The sequence below is a fragment of the Buteo buteo genome, chromosome 13, assembly GCF_964188355.1.
Source record: "Buteo buteo chromosome 13, bButBut1.hap1.1, whole genome shotgun sequence".
NCBI classification, from domain to species: domain Eukaryota; kingdom Metazoa; phylum Chordata; class Aves; order Accipitriformes; family Accipitridae; genus Buteo; species Buteo buteo.
In genome coordinates, this window is record NC_134183.1 from 29,565,608 (window position 1) to 29,583,206 (window position 17,599).

General features: G+C 35.5%; 1 protein-coding gene across 1 annotated transcript in view; it reads right to left on the minus strand.

Moving 5' to 3' along the window:
• Nucleotides 1-17,599, minus strand: part of WDR72 (WD repeat domain 72) — a 128,522-nt gene that overhangs the window by 49,122 nt on the left and 61,801 nt on the right. The window contains exons 15-17 of the mRNA XM_075044021.1: nucleotides 12,258-13,075; nucleotides 7,334-7,425; nucleotides 4,325-4,407 (exon numbers count right to left, since the gene is read on the minus strand). Coding sequence (XP_074900122.1) covers nucleotides 4,325-4,407; nucleotides 7,334-7,425; nucleotides 12,258-13,075 — 993 coding nt within the window. The remainder of the gene's footprint in view (nucleotides 1-4,324; nucleotides 4,408-7,333; nucleotides 7,426-12,257; nucleotides 13,076-17,599) is intronic.

Consider the following 17,599-nt stretch of genomic DNA (forward strand, 5'->3'; position numbering starts at 1 on the left):
TTGGGCATCAGTATAGAAGGTACTAGCTTATCAGTACTACTCTCTGCAATGGCCTTAACATGAAGTGGTTTATTCTTTGAAAGTAAAATCCTTTCTAATATATCTCAGATTCACCCCACTTTTAGATATTAATGGAAATTAAGTAACTGAAGTGAAAAAAAGAAGTGGGTGCACTGCAGAAATCAATAGAAAGAGATGAGAAAATCATGAGATAATTCATTCCTCCTAAAATCTCAGCAGTCCCTCCACAGTGTCTTTTTCCACTAGTGAAAGAGGGACGCTAAAGCAAGTACCTTCCTCATGCAGATTATTATGTCAGAGTTCTAGATATAGCATCAACGGTTTTCCTAAGGGGAGACTATGCTAAGCAGCTTGCTGATAATAGAGGATACAAATTTTCTTGCACACAAAAGGAATACTGCAACATCAGGATGGCAGTAGAGGACTTCCAAATCAGGACCTAAATGTTGTTCGCTGAAGCTGTATAACTGTATTTCTGATAATGCTTCTGAATTAATACATCCAAATTTTAACAAGGTCTTATTACTTGGGACTATACAACAGGACCATTTCAAGGTTAGAGATGACTCATGTCTAGGTAACTCAGGACTAGGAGGAACAGATGTGTAACTCCTACTGATTGCAAAGGCATTGGTAATGAATCTGATAAAGCTCTCTCACTTCTATACAGGTACGTCACACCACAGAGCCCTGATACTGCTGTACATAACAAACTGCTGAACCTCATAGACTGATGGTCACCCTTAACTGATGGTATGACAGACTGCTCATGGGTTGTCATGTAACTACAATCCTTGACCATAGATGTGAAGACTGTACACTTAACATTTTGTTAGTGGAACTACTGACCTATTAAATTTTCATGCAAAACTCACTGCCATATTTAGTATTGAATTTCTTTGCTGAGATTAGCACTGAAAACCAGAAGGCAGCTATAGAGACAGAGTCATTTACTCTGTTTTACAAATGGTTGTCCAGCTCAGGGAGTAAGACATTTTGTAGAAGGACGCTTACTTGGTCTATAATCATTGTGTGAAGAGACAAAGAACTTCAGTCTTCAGGAAAGTCAACCCAACAAGAAGTAACTTCACTCAATAAGATTTAAAAAGATCTTAGAGCAGGAAAAAAGGAAGCAAATTATTTCCTATTGTATTCTTGCTCTTGAAATGCCTGAATAAAGATATAGGGAGAAGGCGTTTCAACATCTATCATCTGAAGACGAAGGAGCTCGGAAGAGCAAGGAAATAATTATCAAATGTTGTGGTTTAACCCCAGCCAGCAACTAAGCACCACGCAGCTGCTCACTCACTACCCCCCCCCCCCAGTGGGATGTGGGAGAAAAATCAGGAAAAGAAGTAAAACTCATGGGTTGAGATAAGAACGGTTTAATAGAACAGAAAAGAAGAAACTAATAATGATAATGATAACACTAATAAAATGACAACAGCAATAATAAAAGGATTGGAATGTACAAATGATGTGCAGGGCAATTGCTCACCACCCGCCAACCGACACCCAGCTAGTCCCCGAGCGGCAATTCCCCGCCCTCACTTCCCAGTTCCTATACTAGATGGGACGTCCCATGGTATGGAATACCCTGTTGGCCAGTTTGGGTCAGGTGCCCTGGCTGTGTCCTGTGCCAACTTCTTGTGCCCTTCCAGCTTTCTCGCTGGCTGGGCATGAGAAGATGAAAAATCCTTGACTTTAGTCTAAACACTACTTAGCAACAACTGAAAACATCAGTGTGTTATCAACATTCTTCACATACTGAACTCAAAACATAGCACTGTACCAGCTACTAGGAAGACAGTTAACTCTAACCCAGCTGAAACCAGGACATCAAAGAAATCCTTCTGGTGGAAGAAAACATCCTTATATCTGCTAGCATCAACAACAGGCAAAATGTTTTGATTGCACCGTAGTTTGACTATTCTGATAACTTTTTTTTTAAAGTTTTATTTTAATGTTCACCCTTTCAGCCAAAAAGGTTCCATAAAGCTGCAATAATATAGTAGTAGTATTTAAAAAAATTAAAATATAACCAAATACCTATCACAGATATAACTGAGAAACAGGTTATTTTAAGTATACACTAAGGACAACTAAGGGCAGAAATGCAACCACCGTTTCCTCATATTAAATATTTCAGGGCAAGCTTTTTTATATATATATCTATCTATCTGAAAAGATGAGCACACTTAATTTCTGGGCAGGATGGGAGTGTGGCAACAACAAGCTATATTTTATCTGAAAGAACAGCAAAATGCATGAAGATGACCTTTCCTTTAAAATCATCTGGGGAAAAATAATCCTAGAAAAATATTTTTAAAATATATGCATTTTTTAAATTTAAGACAGAAAAACACCTCCCTCAGCCCTTCAACTTCAAGAAGTCAGTAGACCCCTGATCAATCATCTGCAGCAGGTTTTTTCAGTTTCCTTGTTTGCACAGAATCTGTTACAGTACTGCAAGGAGATGAGGAATCAATAAATGGTAAGTCCTTCAGGTCATGTCTGAGAGTCAGTCTCCTCCACTGAAGATAACAATAAAAAAAAGTTTTTAAAAACACAGTAACTAGTGATGTTTTGGGTAAATGTACAAGAGTGCTTAATCAGGTTGCTCAGGATTAATAAATTGGCCATAAATCTGTGTTCATATAAAGAAAGGTTTAACAAAGACAGCGTACTATCAACAAAAACTATAATTTTGTATAAATCACTCATTGCTGAATACCCAAACCTATTGCCAACATCACAAATTATTTTGAATGTTGAAATGTTTACGGCAGTTTGGCTGCAAACAACCCAAAATCTGCACTACAAAGCAGGTCAATAAAGCTTATTGCAACTACAAAGCTGTGTCTGAATAATGTTAAAATTTGAGAAGCATTTATAGCATGGTATTTGCAGTACTTGACAATTTCAGTGTATTAAAGTCTTTCCAGATTAAAAAAAAAGCATGAGGCAGCTTATTACACACCTTATCTTCGTGCACACTAATCTGTAGTAGATAAGACCATTATCATTGCATGAACTGATCAGTCACTAAATTCACTGGAAAATATAAATACAGAGATCTCACGTAATCAGCTATGCTACAAATGTAAGTTTCATGGCTATACAACTCTGCTCTGTAAAGAGTTTCAGCAGCTGACCAGGTCAGCAAGAGATTATATGAATTTCACATGAAAATCGCAGCTATTGAAACTGAGGTCCTATATTTGATTTTTTTATTAAAAGGATTCAAAAAAGGAAAAAAATCTTATTGTAAGAGAAAAGGGGAGTTTGTGAGGGAAGAAGAATGCTGAAATAATATGGAGGATGTGCAGAGAGCGGGGATATAATAAACAACTGATAAGCTCAAGACAAAATGCTGAATTCAATTGAATGTGAATATTCGCAGAAACCATTGCTGTCTGTCTAATAGAACAGGGGACTATCACTGTAGTACCCCTGCACACCTCAGCTCTGGAAAATATTCTTTGCACTTGAAATGCAGCACAGAGTTGCATTCAATTTTAAAAGTAACATCATAAAGTAAACTTGTAACAAGTATTTCCCTTTTGTGGAGTAAAATCCCTTGTGGTCATAGCACACTGTCTTGAGTTTCATACTCCTGAATATTAATTCACTCAACCAACCTCACAACTTTATTTAAACGTGTATTTCCAAAATGAAAAATTGTCTCTAGATTTCACTGTTCAGACTATTTCACAGTTACCTGTGTCAAGAAACAGCAATTTATCTCTCAAAACATCAGATTCTTCACTAACAATAGGCATGAACTTCATCTGACCTGGGAACACATAACTAACTTTTCTAAGTCATTCTTGAAGAGTGTTTTAATAAGTAAGGATTTGGGATTAATTATTTATCCCTTTAAGAAGGCATTTTCTGTTTCTTCTATAATAATACGTTGGTATATGACACTGCCCTTATTTCGGCCTTTATTTTCCTGGAGCATAAAATGGCATTTGTAATGTAAATTACTTCTGGTTGTTAGAGAACAGGTAACTCCTTTTTTAAACACATACAGTGAACAAGATCACCTAGATTAAAGACTAGTAGGACAGTTACTTTCCCACATCTTAACATGTACTTTAAGGTGAAATAGTTTAATGAGTAGCATACTTCATACTGAAATAATAATCTGCTTTCCATAGATCTGAATGGCACAATTTATGTAATAATTTCACCAGAAATCCATAACTATTATGTCACATTACAGATTCCAAATACTAAATGACAAGCCCACATTACTTAAGGATTACATTGCAACAACTGACACAGGCCTATTTCCTACCTTTATAGATTGGTCACCCCAACAACAAATGAGTTTCAGCAATGAAACACTCCCAAAGTCTGGGAAATGGTATCCACTTTTACCTGAAAAACACATGCATAATTTATGAACTGACAATATACATAGACGTACACAAACAGAAAGGCATTTAACATTTTTAATTTTTTACTTCAGCAACATACCTGACAAAGATCTGAAAAAGCATAATTTCTTAGAATATGATTTCATCTGATGCAATAAGCACAAGTGTTCAAACAATATATTGTTTGAACTTTTATTCTCATCCTAAATCAGATTAGTCTTTTTTTTTTATTTTTAAACAAAGGTCTGATATCCCACAGAGTACATTTTCATCATGATTTTCTAAAGATATTGGGAATACTTTCTGATCTGGAGTACTTAAGTATGAGTTTTACTATGTAAATTCTAAAACTACTTGAATATGTGTTTCTTTACCTTTAAAACAGCAGTACAGTCTATGCAAAAATACATTCAATAACATTTTGCACTGTTAACAGTTCTGCCAGATTTACTTTTCTGCTACAGGGCAACAATACTGGTGTGTGGTCAAGATGTCAGATAGCCAGTGGCTCACCAGTTATGCTTGCAGTTAAGGAAGATGTTACATTTTTGGATTTGCATGTGAGTTTTATTACTACCCATCCTGATTTTTCAGATTATTTTCAAGTAAGGCACAGTTTGAACTGGCAGCTGTGCTGGTTTAGTCCACAACTTCATCTGGACTTCAACAGAAAAATGTGACATCTCAGTACTTTACTACAACGTTTGTTGCCAGACATAAGTTGGGTAAATTGGTTGTACGGTCCTTTGAATCCACGCAAGAATCTCTGATTGCCAGTACCATATAATGTCTTGAGGAAACTGAATTGTAAGTAGCAATTGTATTTCAGTAGCACCAATGTTCACAAGTATCTTGATCACACAATGCATAGTCATTGGCTTAAATGTTGGATTCCTGCAGCAAAGACTAAAGTTTGAAAAAATCATGTAAGTACCTGCATATTGCAAAGCAAATAGGGTGCACTAGTGTAGTCTGAATGGGAGCAGTATGCTATTCAGTAAATGACTGTATAAATGGAACTATGTCAATATCTGATATAAAATGTAAACATATGTACATACACACACAGAGGTACAATCAAAAAAAGAAGAATAAAAAAGGAAAGAGGAAAAAGTAAGACTAGAGCATTTAATATCATTTTACAGAAAGACAGGGTAAAAGCAAATATTTTATCCTTTATCTCTGACAGCTGACATGCCATGTACCATAATACAAAATGTGAAGGCTAATACGAAAACATAAAAAGGGATGACAAAATGAGAGAAGCAGAACTGATCATACAAAGGTGACCTCACATTTTAACTTGATTTTTATGTAATTTCTTCACATATCAGGATGAATTTTGCATTTTTCTTTTTTTTTTTTTTTCTGCCATTTTGGAAACTGCTGTGTCAAAACTCAATGTTGTTATTTCAAACCTTCCCCCGATTTACAACTAATTTCTTTAGTACGAACATACTGAGTTTACAGTTGAGTTCCCCCTGTTGGGAAATCCTGTGGGATAGAAGCAGCTCTCCAAAATCTTTGCTGTGAGGAAAGACTCAAGCAATGCTGATTTGAATTAATAGCTTTTATAGTTCTTACTGACTCAAGAGCTAACCTGAGGCTACTCTGGTCTAAACACAAAACAGTCTTTCAGCAGGTGTCCCCATTGATCAAGAATAGTACAGCCAATATGGTACCTATCATCTAGCCTTGTCCTCTGTTGCAGTACTTCAATTTCATGTCCATGTATGCAAAAAGGCGTTAGAGACTCCTATTTTACTTTGGTTTTGTTCCCATCTCTTTGCACACACGTAAATGCATCCAGAAAGTCCAGCAACAGCAGCAGAATCAAGATTTAACATTGCCTATTCTGCCATCCAGTGTGTCCTTGATGCTAAAGACATGGTCACTCCTAAAACGTCTAAGAGATCTGCAAATCTCAGATAAGATTTTAATTTGCAAACCCAAACAATTGTGTGAACTAGGAGATATGGGATATGAGTAAGATTACCTTAGAAGTTTTAAGTCACTCGGTAAAACCATATTTCTGTCCATGAACATTTTAGTAATCTCTACGCCACTTCCATAACTTTCATCTACTTATTTTCTATTGCCACTTGATTTTATGTTCCATGTCTTTCTTCCAACAGGCACTTTTGCTGTCGTCACGAGTTCTACAGTTATGGCACATACAAGAGTCAGATAAGGAAAGGTACACTAAAACTGATTTTTAGATGGGGACGTTAAGGCTTATTTACACAGCAGATGGTCAAGATTTGACTTGAAATAATTTGTGGTATCAGTCTAGACAGGACAGACTATAACAGGAACACTGTATTTGTTAGGTAATGTATACTGACAAATATCCATATTCTGTTTACGTTTTTATTTAAACATTCTTTGGTTAGTTACTGTAAACATAAACTTAGACTGGCTTGCAAAGCCAAGATTGGTGAACAATTGCCTGTGGGACATTAACATGAAGAGATTACTTTACCCTACCCTAAGCCAAAATTCTAAGGGCATTATTGAACAGTCAAGATGACTCTTGTATTGCTAAGGTAACAGTTTGCTTGAAGAGCTGTATATATTAATGGGCGGGCACATAACGGTGATGAGGGAGACGGGGAGGGGGCAGACGACAGTCTGTTTTTCAGATTGCTAGAAAGTGTCTTTGGAAACTCAGTTGAATGTTGCATCATCACAGAAAAAATATCCTCAATTCCAGTATTACTTATCAGTCAACATTTTGTTTACATGCTTTTGTGATATTCACAGAACAACAGAATAATCCAGTTTCTGTATTTGCACACTGGACCTCCTCAAAGCTAAAGAATATTTTTTTTTTCATTATTGAAATTAAATGACGTATTTCAGCAACAAAAAAGCATGCAAAAAACCTCCACTTAAAAGCTAATATTGCCACTCCTCCATATACTTACTACTTGATAACTCTCCATAAAAACTGGGGAATGAAGGCGTTACTGCTTCTGTATTTCGCCATTTGTCGTGTACAGATTCTGATTTCTGTGGACTAAAAGAATATGAAACTATTAAACAACACCTAAAAATACTTAGAAAAATCTTGTGTCTTAAAGTAAGGTTTTTTTTATCAATTACTATCAACCACAAATTAGTTTCTCTGCAAAAGTCACTTGCCCGCAACTTGGTATTGAAACATTCACATGTACACAAACACTGAAAAGTACCATCCAAACACAGGAACTTTACATTTGGCTCAAAACTTACTATAGTGAACTTTTATGTTATATTAAAGAAATTAAGTCATATGTGAAGAATTGAATCAAAATACCATTTTCACAAAGGACTTGGGCTGTTTTTTCTATTACATAGGAAAAAAATTCAAGGGAAACTAGCAGTTTTTTAGCAGTTTCAGTGTTAAATACTTTAAAATAAATACTTGGGATTTCAGTAGATGGATACAATTTAGGAGACTTGCATTTCTTTTAAATACCTTGCTATAGTAACCCTGCACAAACTATGTGTCATTTAAAAATAATATATTTCACCTTTCAAATTCACTACAATCAACAGTAAGTCATAATATTTCAAAAACCTTGCAATACTAAACAACTCTGAAAGCTTTCAGTTTGAGAGCTTCAAGTTACAGACACAAATCTCAAAAAGCAGGAGAAACATTCTTTGAAGATCTTTTCTTACTAGCTTCTTCCTGTTTCTGTCCCACTTTTATAATCTAATACATTTTACTGCAGATTCTTTTATTTTCACAGGCTATATCAAGTCGCAGAAAACCAACAGATATACAAACACATTTGTGAACAGCAGCTTATAGACTCAGGTCCAAGTTTTTCTAAAGCCATGCTTTTCATACTTTGTTCTTTTTTGGATCATGAACATTTTTTGGTTAAATGTTCAAATTATGCTAAAAAAACCACTGATTTGTATTTATTTATTTGTTTTTAAAACAAAACAGATTAGTACTGGTCTGATAATGTGTGCTTAAAGCATGTCATTCACTGTCACTATTTTCACATTCCACAAATCTCATTTATGCAAGCAAAGAGCTAAGAGATCATAGAAATACTATAACCCGAAACAGAAATACTATAACCTGAAACTTGCTGATCTAAAACACGAGCTGAAAACTTATGATAGCAACTAGCAAAGAGTTTTTCAACCAAATGTTTTTCATTGGGGAATGATAATCTCTCAAAGCCATGGTTTAAGCAGAAACATATATATACATGCTGACAAAGACAGAATTTCTGCTCAATATGAGAACACTAGACTCATCCAAGAATACCCAATAGTCTATGAATCGATCAAATGCATTTCCCCAGTTCTGGCTCTCCAGATAAAAGTATATATATGTGTGTATTTTATTTAACCAAATAGAAATTCCTTTCACTTTCCTGTAACAGCAAAATCATTGGATATGCCAAAGAACAGGGATTTAAACTTTATTATTGCATTCCCCAGATCAAGGCCGTAGGTGACCAACACTAAAATAATTCTCCTTACAGCCCAATGAATATTTCATTGCTACATGCAAAGTGGGCCAGCATTAACAGAAGAAAGCTGGAATCTCAAAATTATTACTAAACCAGTAGTTGGACACTGTGCTGCATTGCAGGGAATAAATATGCAAATCCTTTCTCCAGCATCAAAGTAGGCAGAACTATGACTATCAGCTGAATACACATTAAGCAAGTGTCCTAGTCACTGGATAATCTGTTCAGCTATTCTTTCTCCTGTTTTTAATTTAAAAGTTTAAAACCTTTGGAGTTTGTACCAACGTGCTAATAGAAAGTAAACTTTCACAGGATGGAGAAACATTCATGGCTCTGTTGACAGATAAGCTACCAAAAGGACATCAGAATGTATTTTCCCTCTCATATTAGTAACTGAATTAGTAAGAGTTATTTGTACTGCAGTAATACTTAGGAGACCAGGAACCTTACAAGCTGTGAAAGCTGTCCTACTAACTCCTTCTGCAAATGCTGTGGTGAATTAGCATTCAATACATAGTTTTTTCCCTGGAGCATGCTGTAGTTTTAGCTAAACCAACTGCCCAAAGAGGTTTGGCTACATGCTGTACTTTTAGAAGGCAAAGTGGACAAAATACCATTTGCTTGGTTTCCTTCAAACTTTCAATTAGGCAAAAGTACATTATTTTAACAGCTCATCATAACAAAGAAAACTCATTCCAACCCTGAATACAGAATAAATGATGAATATCAAAAAGATTTAATGAATGAACACAGATTACAATAGTTCATTCAGACCCCCATTTTTTGCAAGAGGAAAAGGTGAAATGAAGGCTGAATCCTAAGATCATGGCAAATAGGCCAAGTCCTATTCATGCTATACTTATTACTGAGTGGGGGCAGAGGGGAGGAAGAGGGAAAGGAAACTGCATAGGAAAGGGGCTTTTTGCTAGATGGAGAGAGGAAGATAACTTTGCATACACATAACTGCTTTTGAGGCAATACAGAAAGTATAAATACATTCAGATAGCAATTTCAGATAACAAAACTATGTACATCATGTATGGAATCAGTATTTTTTCTTTAAAGTGTTTGAAGCATGAAATTCTTTCCCATGGCTGTAATCCACTTCTCCCACTAATGCTGACCCAGTAACATCATCTTGTTGGTTCTACCCACACACTTTGATTCTGTGTGAAAATGATGGTTCTTGACAGCAGTGGGACATCATTTGCAGTTTTACAGAGGTTAGGAAACAGTACAAAATCCTTTACGTACCTCAACTGCTCTTATCTTTATTTATTGAGGAAAAAAATAAAAAGCAAATTATGACTGACATGCCTAAAGCTCTGAAAGAGTTCTTGGAAGGTAGGGTAAAAGATAAACTCTGTGCTATTATGGGACAGAGCCATAATGAGAAAAAAATTTCCTGTCACCAGCAGTAAAGAGGAAAATGTCCAGGTGACTAAAACCTCTGAGGTCTGTGTTGATAAAAATGCAGCAAATACAGTCTAGTTCTGATCAAGTTCCCCAAGAAAGAACACTTTACCCCTCGACAGAGAAAAATTGTGGCTACTTGTCTGTTTATTTGCTGAATGTGCATGAGATGAAGAATAAAAAAGGTATAGCCTTAAAAGTAGGCAAGAGTGTGCAAGTGCAGCCAGGAAAGAGAATTGTGCGTTGTCTCTGTACAGACCCACAGCACTTGTAGCTAGTTGCTGCATAGGAACTCAAGAGGAAAATACAGAGCTCAGGGAGGAAAAAACCACAAAACCAAAAAACAAAACCACCAGAACAAAAAAAAACCACCCCCAAACACCAAAACTCACAAACAAAACAAACAAACAAAGCTATCCAAGAAAACAATCTAATAGATACAACTCAAATGCTGTTACCCAGATGAGGCCATTGGGAGGCAACAGCCCATGTTAGAGCATCACAAACAGCACCAAAATAAAACTTAGCTACAAGACAGCTATAAGTAGGTATACTATTAAACTCTGGAAAAAGAGGCAATCCAAACCATGTCAAAATCCCAAATAAAACATTTCAGACTCTTTGAACAAAATTCGTAACTTTTTTTCAACCAAAATCTATGTCAATTTTTTTTTTCTCTCTTTTGTATAAAAATGCACCTGTTTCTACCAGAGATGCTAGCTTTTACAGCTTTACATTTCCTGGAGAAAACTTTAAATCATATAGTATAGTTTTAACAACAAAAAAGTGCATTTTTACTTGCCTCTTTAATACTTAAAATTTTATAGGAAATACACATCCTGGCTTTGGAATGTATGTCTAGGAAAAATGTTTGATTCTGGTATGATGACTAACTTCAATTAGACAATATCTTTCCAACAGAGTACTGTTAAGACACAATGCAAGGATAAAGTCCTTTCTTTCATGGAAAGGAATTCATGTTCAAGCTGGAATGCTGGAAACAACCTTTCATATAAGAGTTTGTGTTGAATATGGACCAGTAGGCAATGTGATTAGCAGTAAAAACAACTGAGAAATGTGTGTTTGTCCTGTGGGATGGTGCATATCTCTTGAGATATGCTGAATGCCTAGAGCTTTGTGGAAGGCACACAGACATTTGCAGCATCAGGATCAATATTTTTTGTCCCCCTTCTTGCCCCTGGGCCATAGCATCACCAACACTGAAGTTAATTGTCCTTAAAATGCTAAATGCAGACCAACCTAGGTTTGCTGAACAACAAATGTCTGTGGACAATATCCATTGCCTGATTATTTGACCAAGCCAAATAGAGCATACTAATGTTGAGCATGCTATTTTTCCTTTAATGCTGAAAAAGCATTTAGTCAATAAATTTGAGTAACATAAATGTTATTTGGGATGGTTCTCACAACACAAGGGCTGATGAGGCATTCATTCCCAGTAGCTGCCATTATTACTGGGGCCATTGTACTTCAGATAGTGTAACTAGGACAGACTGTTCTTGTCTCTCATGTTTTATTTATCTGTGAAGCCAAGGGTTTCATGGTAAAGAAGTGTATTCCTTACAGACAGTGGAAGTTAAAACTGCACAAATGTGCTTAATGCATGTCTCACGATGTGCCTGAAGAGACCTCATTATTCTACTTAGTTTAAACTGAGAGGAAAAGAGTGGTATCTGGAAAAACAGGATGTGAAGCTGGATAATTCAAGCTCTTGTTCTGTTGAAAAAATTTCTTGCATCAGTTCTCATCTGCTACATAGAAAAATATAAAGATACTTCATCCCGATCTCCTTTTGTTCAAAGAACATCCTATAAAAAAGCTCTAGAGAAAGAATGTAAACTCTATGGCAAAATTCATATTTAAGAAAAGTGTTTGTTTCATGTTTTTCACTTTTTAACACTATAAAGGAAGAAAAGACTCATAATGAAAAGGTTCTTACCTTTCAATTTCACATGTAACTGCTGAGGGTATGTTAATTATCCTGTTGATTAAAGCTATTCTGCTAAAGAAGAACACTGTTTCCAGTCCCTTTGTTCCATAAACATTATTCTCAGGTCCATCCTTCTTTGCAGTTTGTCCTTCAGTTGCAGCAAGGTACTTGTTTGATAAATCAAGCACTCTTTTTGAAAACAAGTTGATTACTGCATGTTCTTCTCGCACACCACAATCAGTACATTTCCATCCTGGGAACATTAGTGATAGGTGGGTTTCATTTGACACAAGTCCAAAAGAAACTGGACACTGAAGCCTCAGGATATCTAAGTGTCTAACACAATGATTGTCTATTTCTTTATCTACACCCCATGGTAAGAGACATGACAAAAGCAGTTTAGCTGTATCAGTGGTGACGTTCACATCAATGTTTCCTGGTGGCTGCATTCTGATCTTTCTTGAACTCTTCATTTTTTTCTGTCTTTTCATGCCACCACTTTCTTCCAAAGGCCTAGCTGCGTTACTATCCCTACAGTCCTGGTTCAAACAAGCAGTATCTACTTGCCCATCCACTGGAGATATGGAGCCAGCAGTTTTATTTCTTTTTAATGTCAGGGCCCTTTTCTCAATAGTACTTTTGGCTCTTTCTAGAGTGTCATAGTTGTGGAATGAATTCGATGACTTTAATCCATTGAGTTGAGAAGACAGCAGAAGTTCCTCAAGTTTTTCAAGATCAAATAAGAGAATATGAAAATTTGCATTGTTCCATTTCGTCTTAACTGGTACAATAGTAAAGGGCTGTTGGATGCAGCTGGTATCAGTTAACTGAAAGAAAAATATTAAGTTCCAAACACAAATCCATAGTATTTTGTAATTTTCAAGATATCAGCATAGAATTGCATATAGAATAGACCAAATCTATTAACTCCATTAAGTTCAACTTAATTATGTTTATTTACTTCTCACTAAGGAAAAAGGATTTTCTTCTAAATAGCTTAAGATACACAGAGACATATGCATGTAAATACTATAATACAGGCTCCCTAACATCTTCAATTATACAGCCATGCTATAGATTGCATACATGTTTGCCAAAACTCTAGGCTGGTATTTCTTCTGCTAGATCCCATTTCAAGCTGAAAGGCTTTTAGGAAAGTTTTAAAGCAAGAATACAGCTTCTCTCCTCCCCAATAAAGCTAGGGAAACACAAATCCTACAATGTTGCAAAATTCTTGCAAACCTTGAGAAACAGTATGCCTTGTAGCAATTTGAAATAGGTCTGAGATAAAGGCTATGTCTTTTGCCATTTCAAAACATGCAAAACTATCTTAAAGTTACTTAATTCTGAGTTAAGTCGCACATACTTTATCAGTAACAATAAAGAACTTATGTAATTAGATCTCCAGTTCCAAAATTAGTTACCTTAGGTGAAAATAATTGAGAGAAAAAGGCTACAGAGCTACTACAATGTTCATGAACACTTGACTTCACCTTGTACCACCCTATTTCCAACCTGGATCTTTCTAAAATTCTCCATATTTTTTCATCAGCTTTAAAGGCCATTCACAGCAACAGATTTGCAGAGCACCATTTCACTTCCACACAATTGTGCCGGTATAAATACACATCTGATTACTGCTGTTAATAAATATCCAACGAAAATAGTTTTCAAATCCTCCTAAAATCTGGCAGAAATGAAGATCTGAGAACAGCTACAATTACTCACAACTTTAGACTGACATATTAAACCATGGTAACAGTAACCTAATGATGATGAACTGTAAGAGTGTCAGCTGAACAACATGAGGAAATGTTAAAAATCATCTTCAGAAAATTTTTTTAAGTCAGTTTTATTCTTGTAGTTTCATTACTTAAATGATAAATCATCATTAAGATCAAAAGTCTACATCTTTTAGAATTAGAATTAATTTTTATTTTTCCAGTGTCCTTGGCATAGGGTAGATACTATGCTATGACAAACTCCTGAGGAGGGAATGTCTTTGGACACATTAAAAATCAGCTCATACAGATATCACAGAACTCGCCCACACAAATGCCCATCAAAAACAATCTGTCCTGGACTTTAGAATCTTAGAATGTAGTCTAAGTATACAGAAAGAATACAATATTTGAGAAGATAAACTAGGATACAAAAGTCTTCTCTATTAGGACATAAACTCTATAGATCAGATACTCTCTAAGTAGAACCTGTGGAAAGAAGGAAAGAGCAAGAATAAACACAGGGATAAAGAAAAATATTCATATAAAGCCATGTGACTGGAGGATACACGCAGGCAGAAATAAGATCCTAATGATAAACAAGTCAAGAGGGGGAAATTTCAAACCTGTCCTGTAGCCCTTGGGATATTTCTATACATGGAAAACATTCCATACTTGCTTTTCCCCCATTCCCAGTTTCCCATGAATACTTCAGGAGAGGTGCTCTGCCTTGGCCTTCTGTGTCAGCTAATTTCTGAGAGTCTTTAAGGAGAGGAAACACAGCAAGTTACCTCAGATGCCATATTCCAATCAAGATGCACTTACAAGAGTTGATTTCCTGCTTACATATCTGCAAATTCAGAAGAAACACATTTCACATTCCTACTTCTCATTTACCCCATACAACTTTCTGTGCCTGCGTATTCCCAGCATGACAGAGTTTTTATGACAGAGCTTCTGCAGGCCTCGGAAAGCAGAAGAAAAATACTAGTGGGGGCACAGTAGAGTATTAGCTTCTTTTTCTGCTTCCTTACTCCTTTTTTGTATAATAAAAGGACTGAACCTATGTACCAGCAATGAAGAGTCTGCAATAATAATGCTACCAGTGACAGTTAATGACAAATATTCAAATTTTAAAAGGATGATCTTAATGTTTCAATAAACCCTATTTTCATTCTTAATTTTAGTTTTTAGCTGCATTTTAAAACTTACAGTCTGGAACAATAATTACTTTTAAGCCAAAATATGAAATATTTTGTAAACATTGACTCTCAGCATTATGAATTTTTCAAAAGATTTTTTTCTCATAGAATCATAGAAATTACAGAAATGTTTACTAGAAGGAATGTCTGTAGGTCATCTCATCAAACCCCCTGCTCTACTGACTTTCATGTCACTGATATTTTTATGAAACTGCTAGTATTTCAGAATTCATTTTCTGAGGGAAAAAACCCATGACAAATATCCAATTGTAATTTGGAACAAAAATCCTATTACTTCTGCATGCAGCTAAAAAACACATCAGAAACTGAACTAAATGACAGAGTTGAATCTTTAAGAATAATCCAACAAATTTCCATTATAAAGACAAAGCTCTAAATTTTTGCCCGAGAGAGAGACTCCAGATGAGTTTGTAGAAAAGCGGCTACTTTCTTTCACAGGAATCATCATGCTGCACTACTGAGTGGCATTCCATGAAGGTACTGGGAAGATCATCCAACAGTAAAGTTATGAGATTGTGGCACAACACCTTATATCAGAATCCTGCTGTATCTATTAAAGAGGTATCTTTTACCTTCAGGGGAACAGCAGGTGTGAGGGTGTATGAATTCCTCATTGATGCTTTTTCCCTTTTCTTTAAGCACTTACACTTGTATGTTTTTATTGTCACACACAAACTTATGCTCTCAGCACTGTGTTCACTCTATTTCACCTTTACAAGCAAGCATGTATGAGCAGAATGATAGCATCAAGAATCAACTTTTCAGCCCAGTGATACTTTTGCAAACGAACTTGCCAGCTTCCATATCACAAGTAATATAGACTTTTCCAGATCATTGTTAATTTTAATTTTCTTGTTGTAATTAGATATATTCCCCTAATGCAAAGAACTGCTTATGTTGAAAATAGCTGAATCTTGAAAGAAACCATCAAGTGCTAGTAAACAAGGCAACAGCTGGCTTTAACTTGAATGCAATGTTGATTAACTCATCGTTCTCAAGACCACTCCTTACCTACCTGCTTTTACATTACAAACTATGATTTTTTAGGATTAGCTATTTTTAAACTGTTAATGTTGTAGTTATGAATAACAGAGGGAAAAATTTGACTCTCTGTAAGTTATTTGACTATTTAGTTTTTGGTAATAATATGATTTGGCTTTCTGTTATTTAGAGAAAGATGCTCCCACAAGATCAGGATGCTCTCTAAATACATAATCTTATTTAAAGATCTCCATAGGGAGTCATAAATAAGAAATTATAACTGCTTGTTCAGGTTTTCTTTTTATCCCTTTCCTTTTTAAAAAATAATACATTGTAGTTAAGCAGTAGGATTATTTTAATCTTTAATTATGCTGTTTCCTAATACATAGGGAGAACCCCATGGAATGCAAACACTAGAATTCACCAGCTAGCTTTGACATTAACAGAAGCTATTATTATTTGGCCTATCATTTTCATTTTCTCTGTTCTAAATGTTTATATTTGGTTGATTAACATCTTAATGTTAAACCTTTAGGAAAATCACCATCCAAACAAAGGAAAATAATGTGACAGTGTCAATCTTTTGAGGCATTTGGTGATGCTACTGTGTGTGAAGTCACAATAAATGTTTATTGGCAATATGAAAGCTTATTGACATTGATCCTAAAAGCATCTACCAAGTTATCTTGGCTGTCTGCCGTAGGCATTTCATTCCAATGAAGGAAGGTGGACATCTAAAGCTTTAGACATAAAACACTATTTAGGAAATATGGACAAGCTATTCTCTGTAACAGAAGATGACAGAAAATGGAAGGAAACTCATAAAACTAACTATGAACTAGAGAGCTGGGAATAGCATTTGATGATGGATATTGAAAAGCAGATTAACAGATATTTACATTCTGTACTGTGCCTTTCCTGAAGTTCTGGAAGTATTTCACAAAATTAAATCCTACTACATTCAGATAAATATTGCCATTATCTTGAATTTTTTTTTCCAAATGTACACATTAAGAGTTTAGTAACTCACTGTCAAAAAATAGGCTAATAACAATAGCAATAAAAAAGCATGACTTGTCTTCTGAACCCCACAGTACAACTTTGAGGCCTCCCTGCTGCCAACACACAGGCTTCACTAGTGAAAAGATCCCTTTTTTCTTCTTTTCTCACAATTTTTATTCAGACTCAGTTATCTTAGGATCATCTTTCAAACCCAAACAGCTTAAGCGGATATACCCAAACATCAAGTCATTCAAGCCTTACTATTCTCCCAGTGAATTTCAAATAATCATGTCAAAAAACAATTAATTTAGTAATACAGAAGCTTCCTTCAGTTCTCCAAGTGAAATGACCACTACACTATGATGTACTGAACACAACCTACAGTTTTTGATAATCGTTGTTCTGAAAGACAGTAGAGGTATCT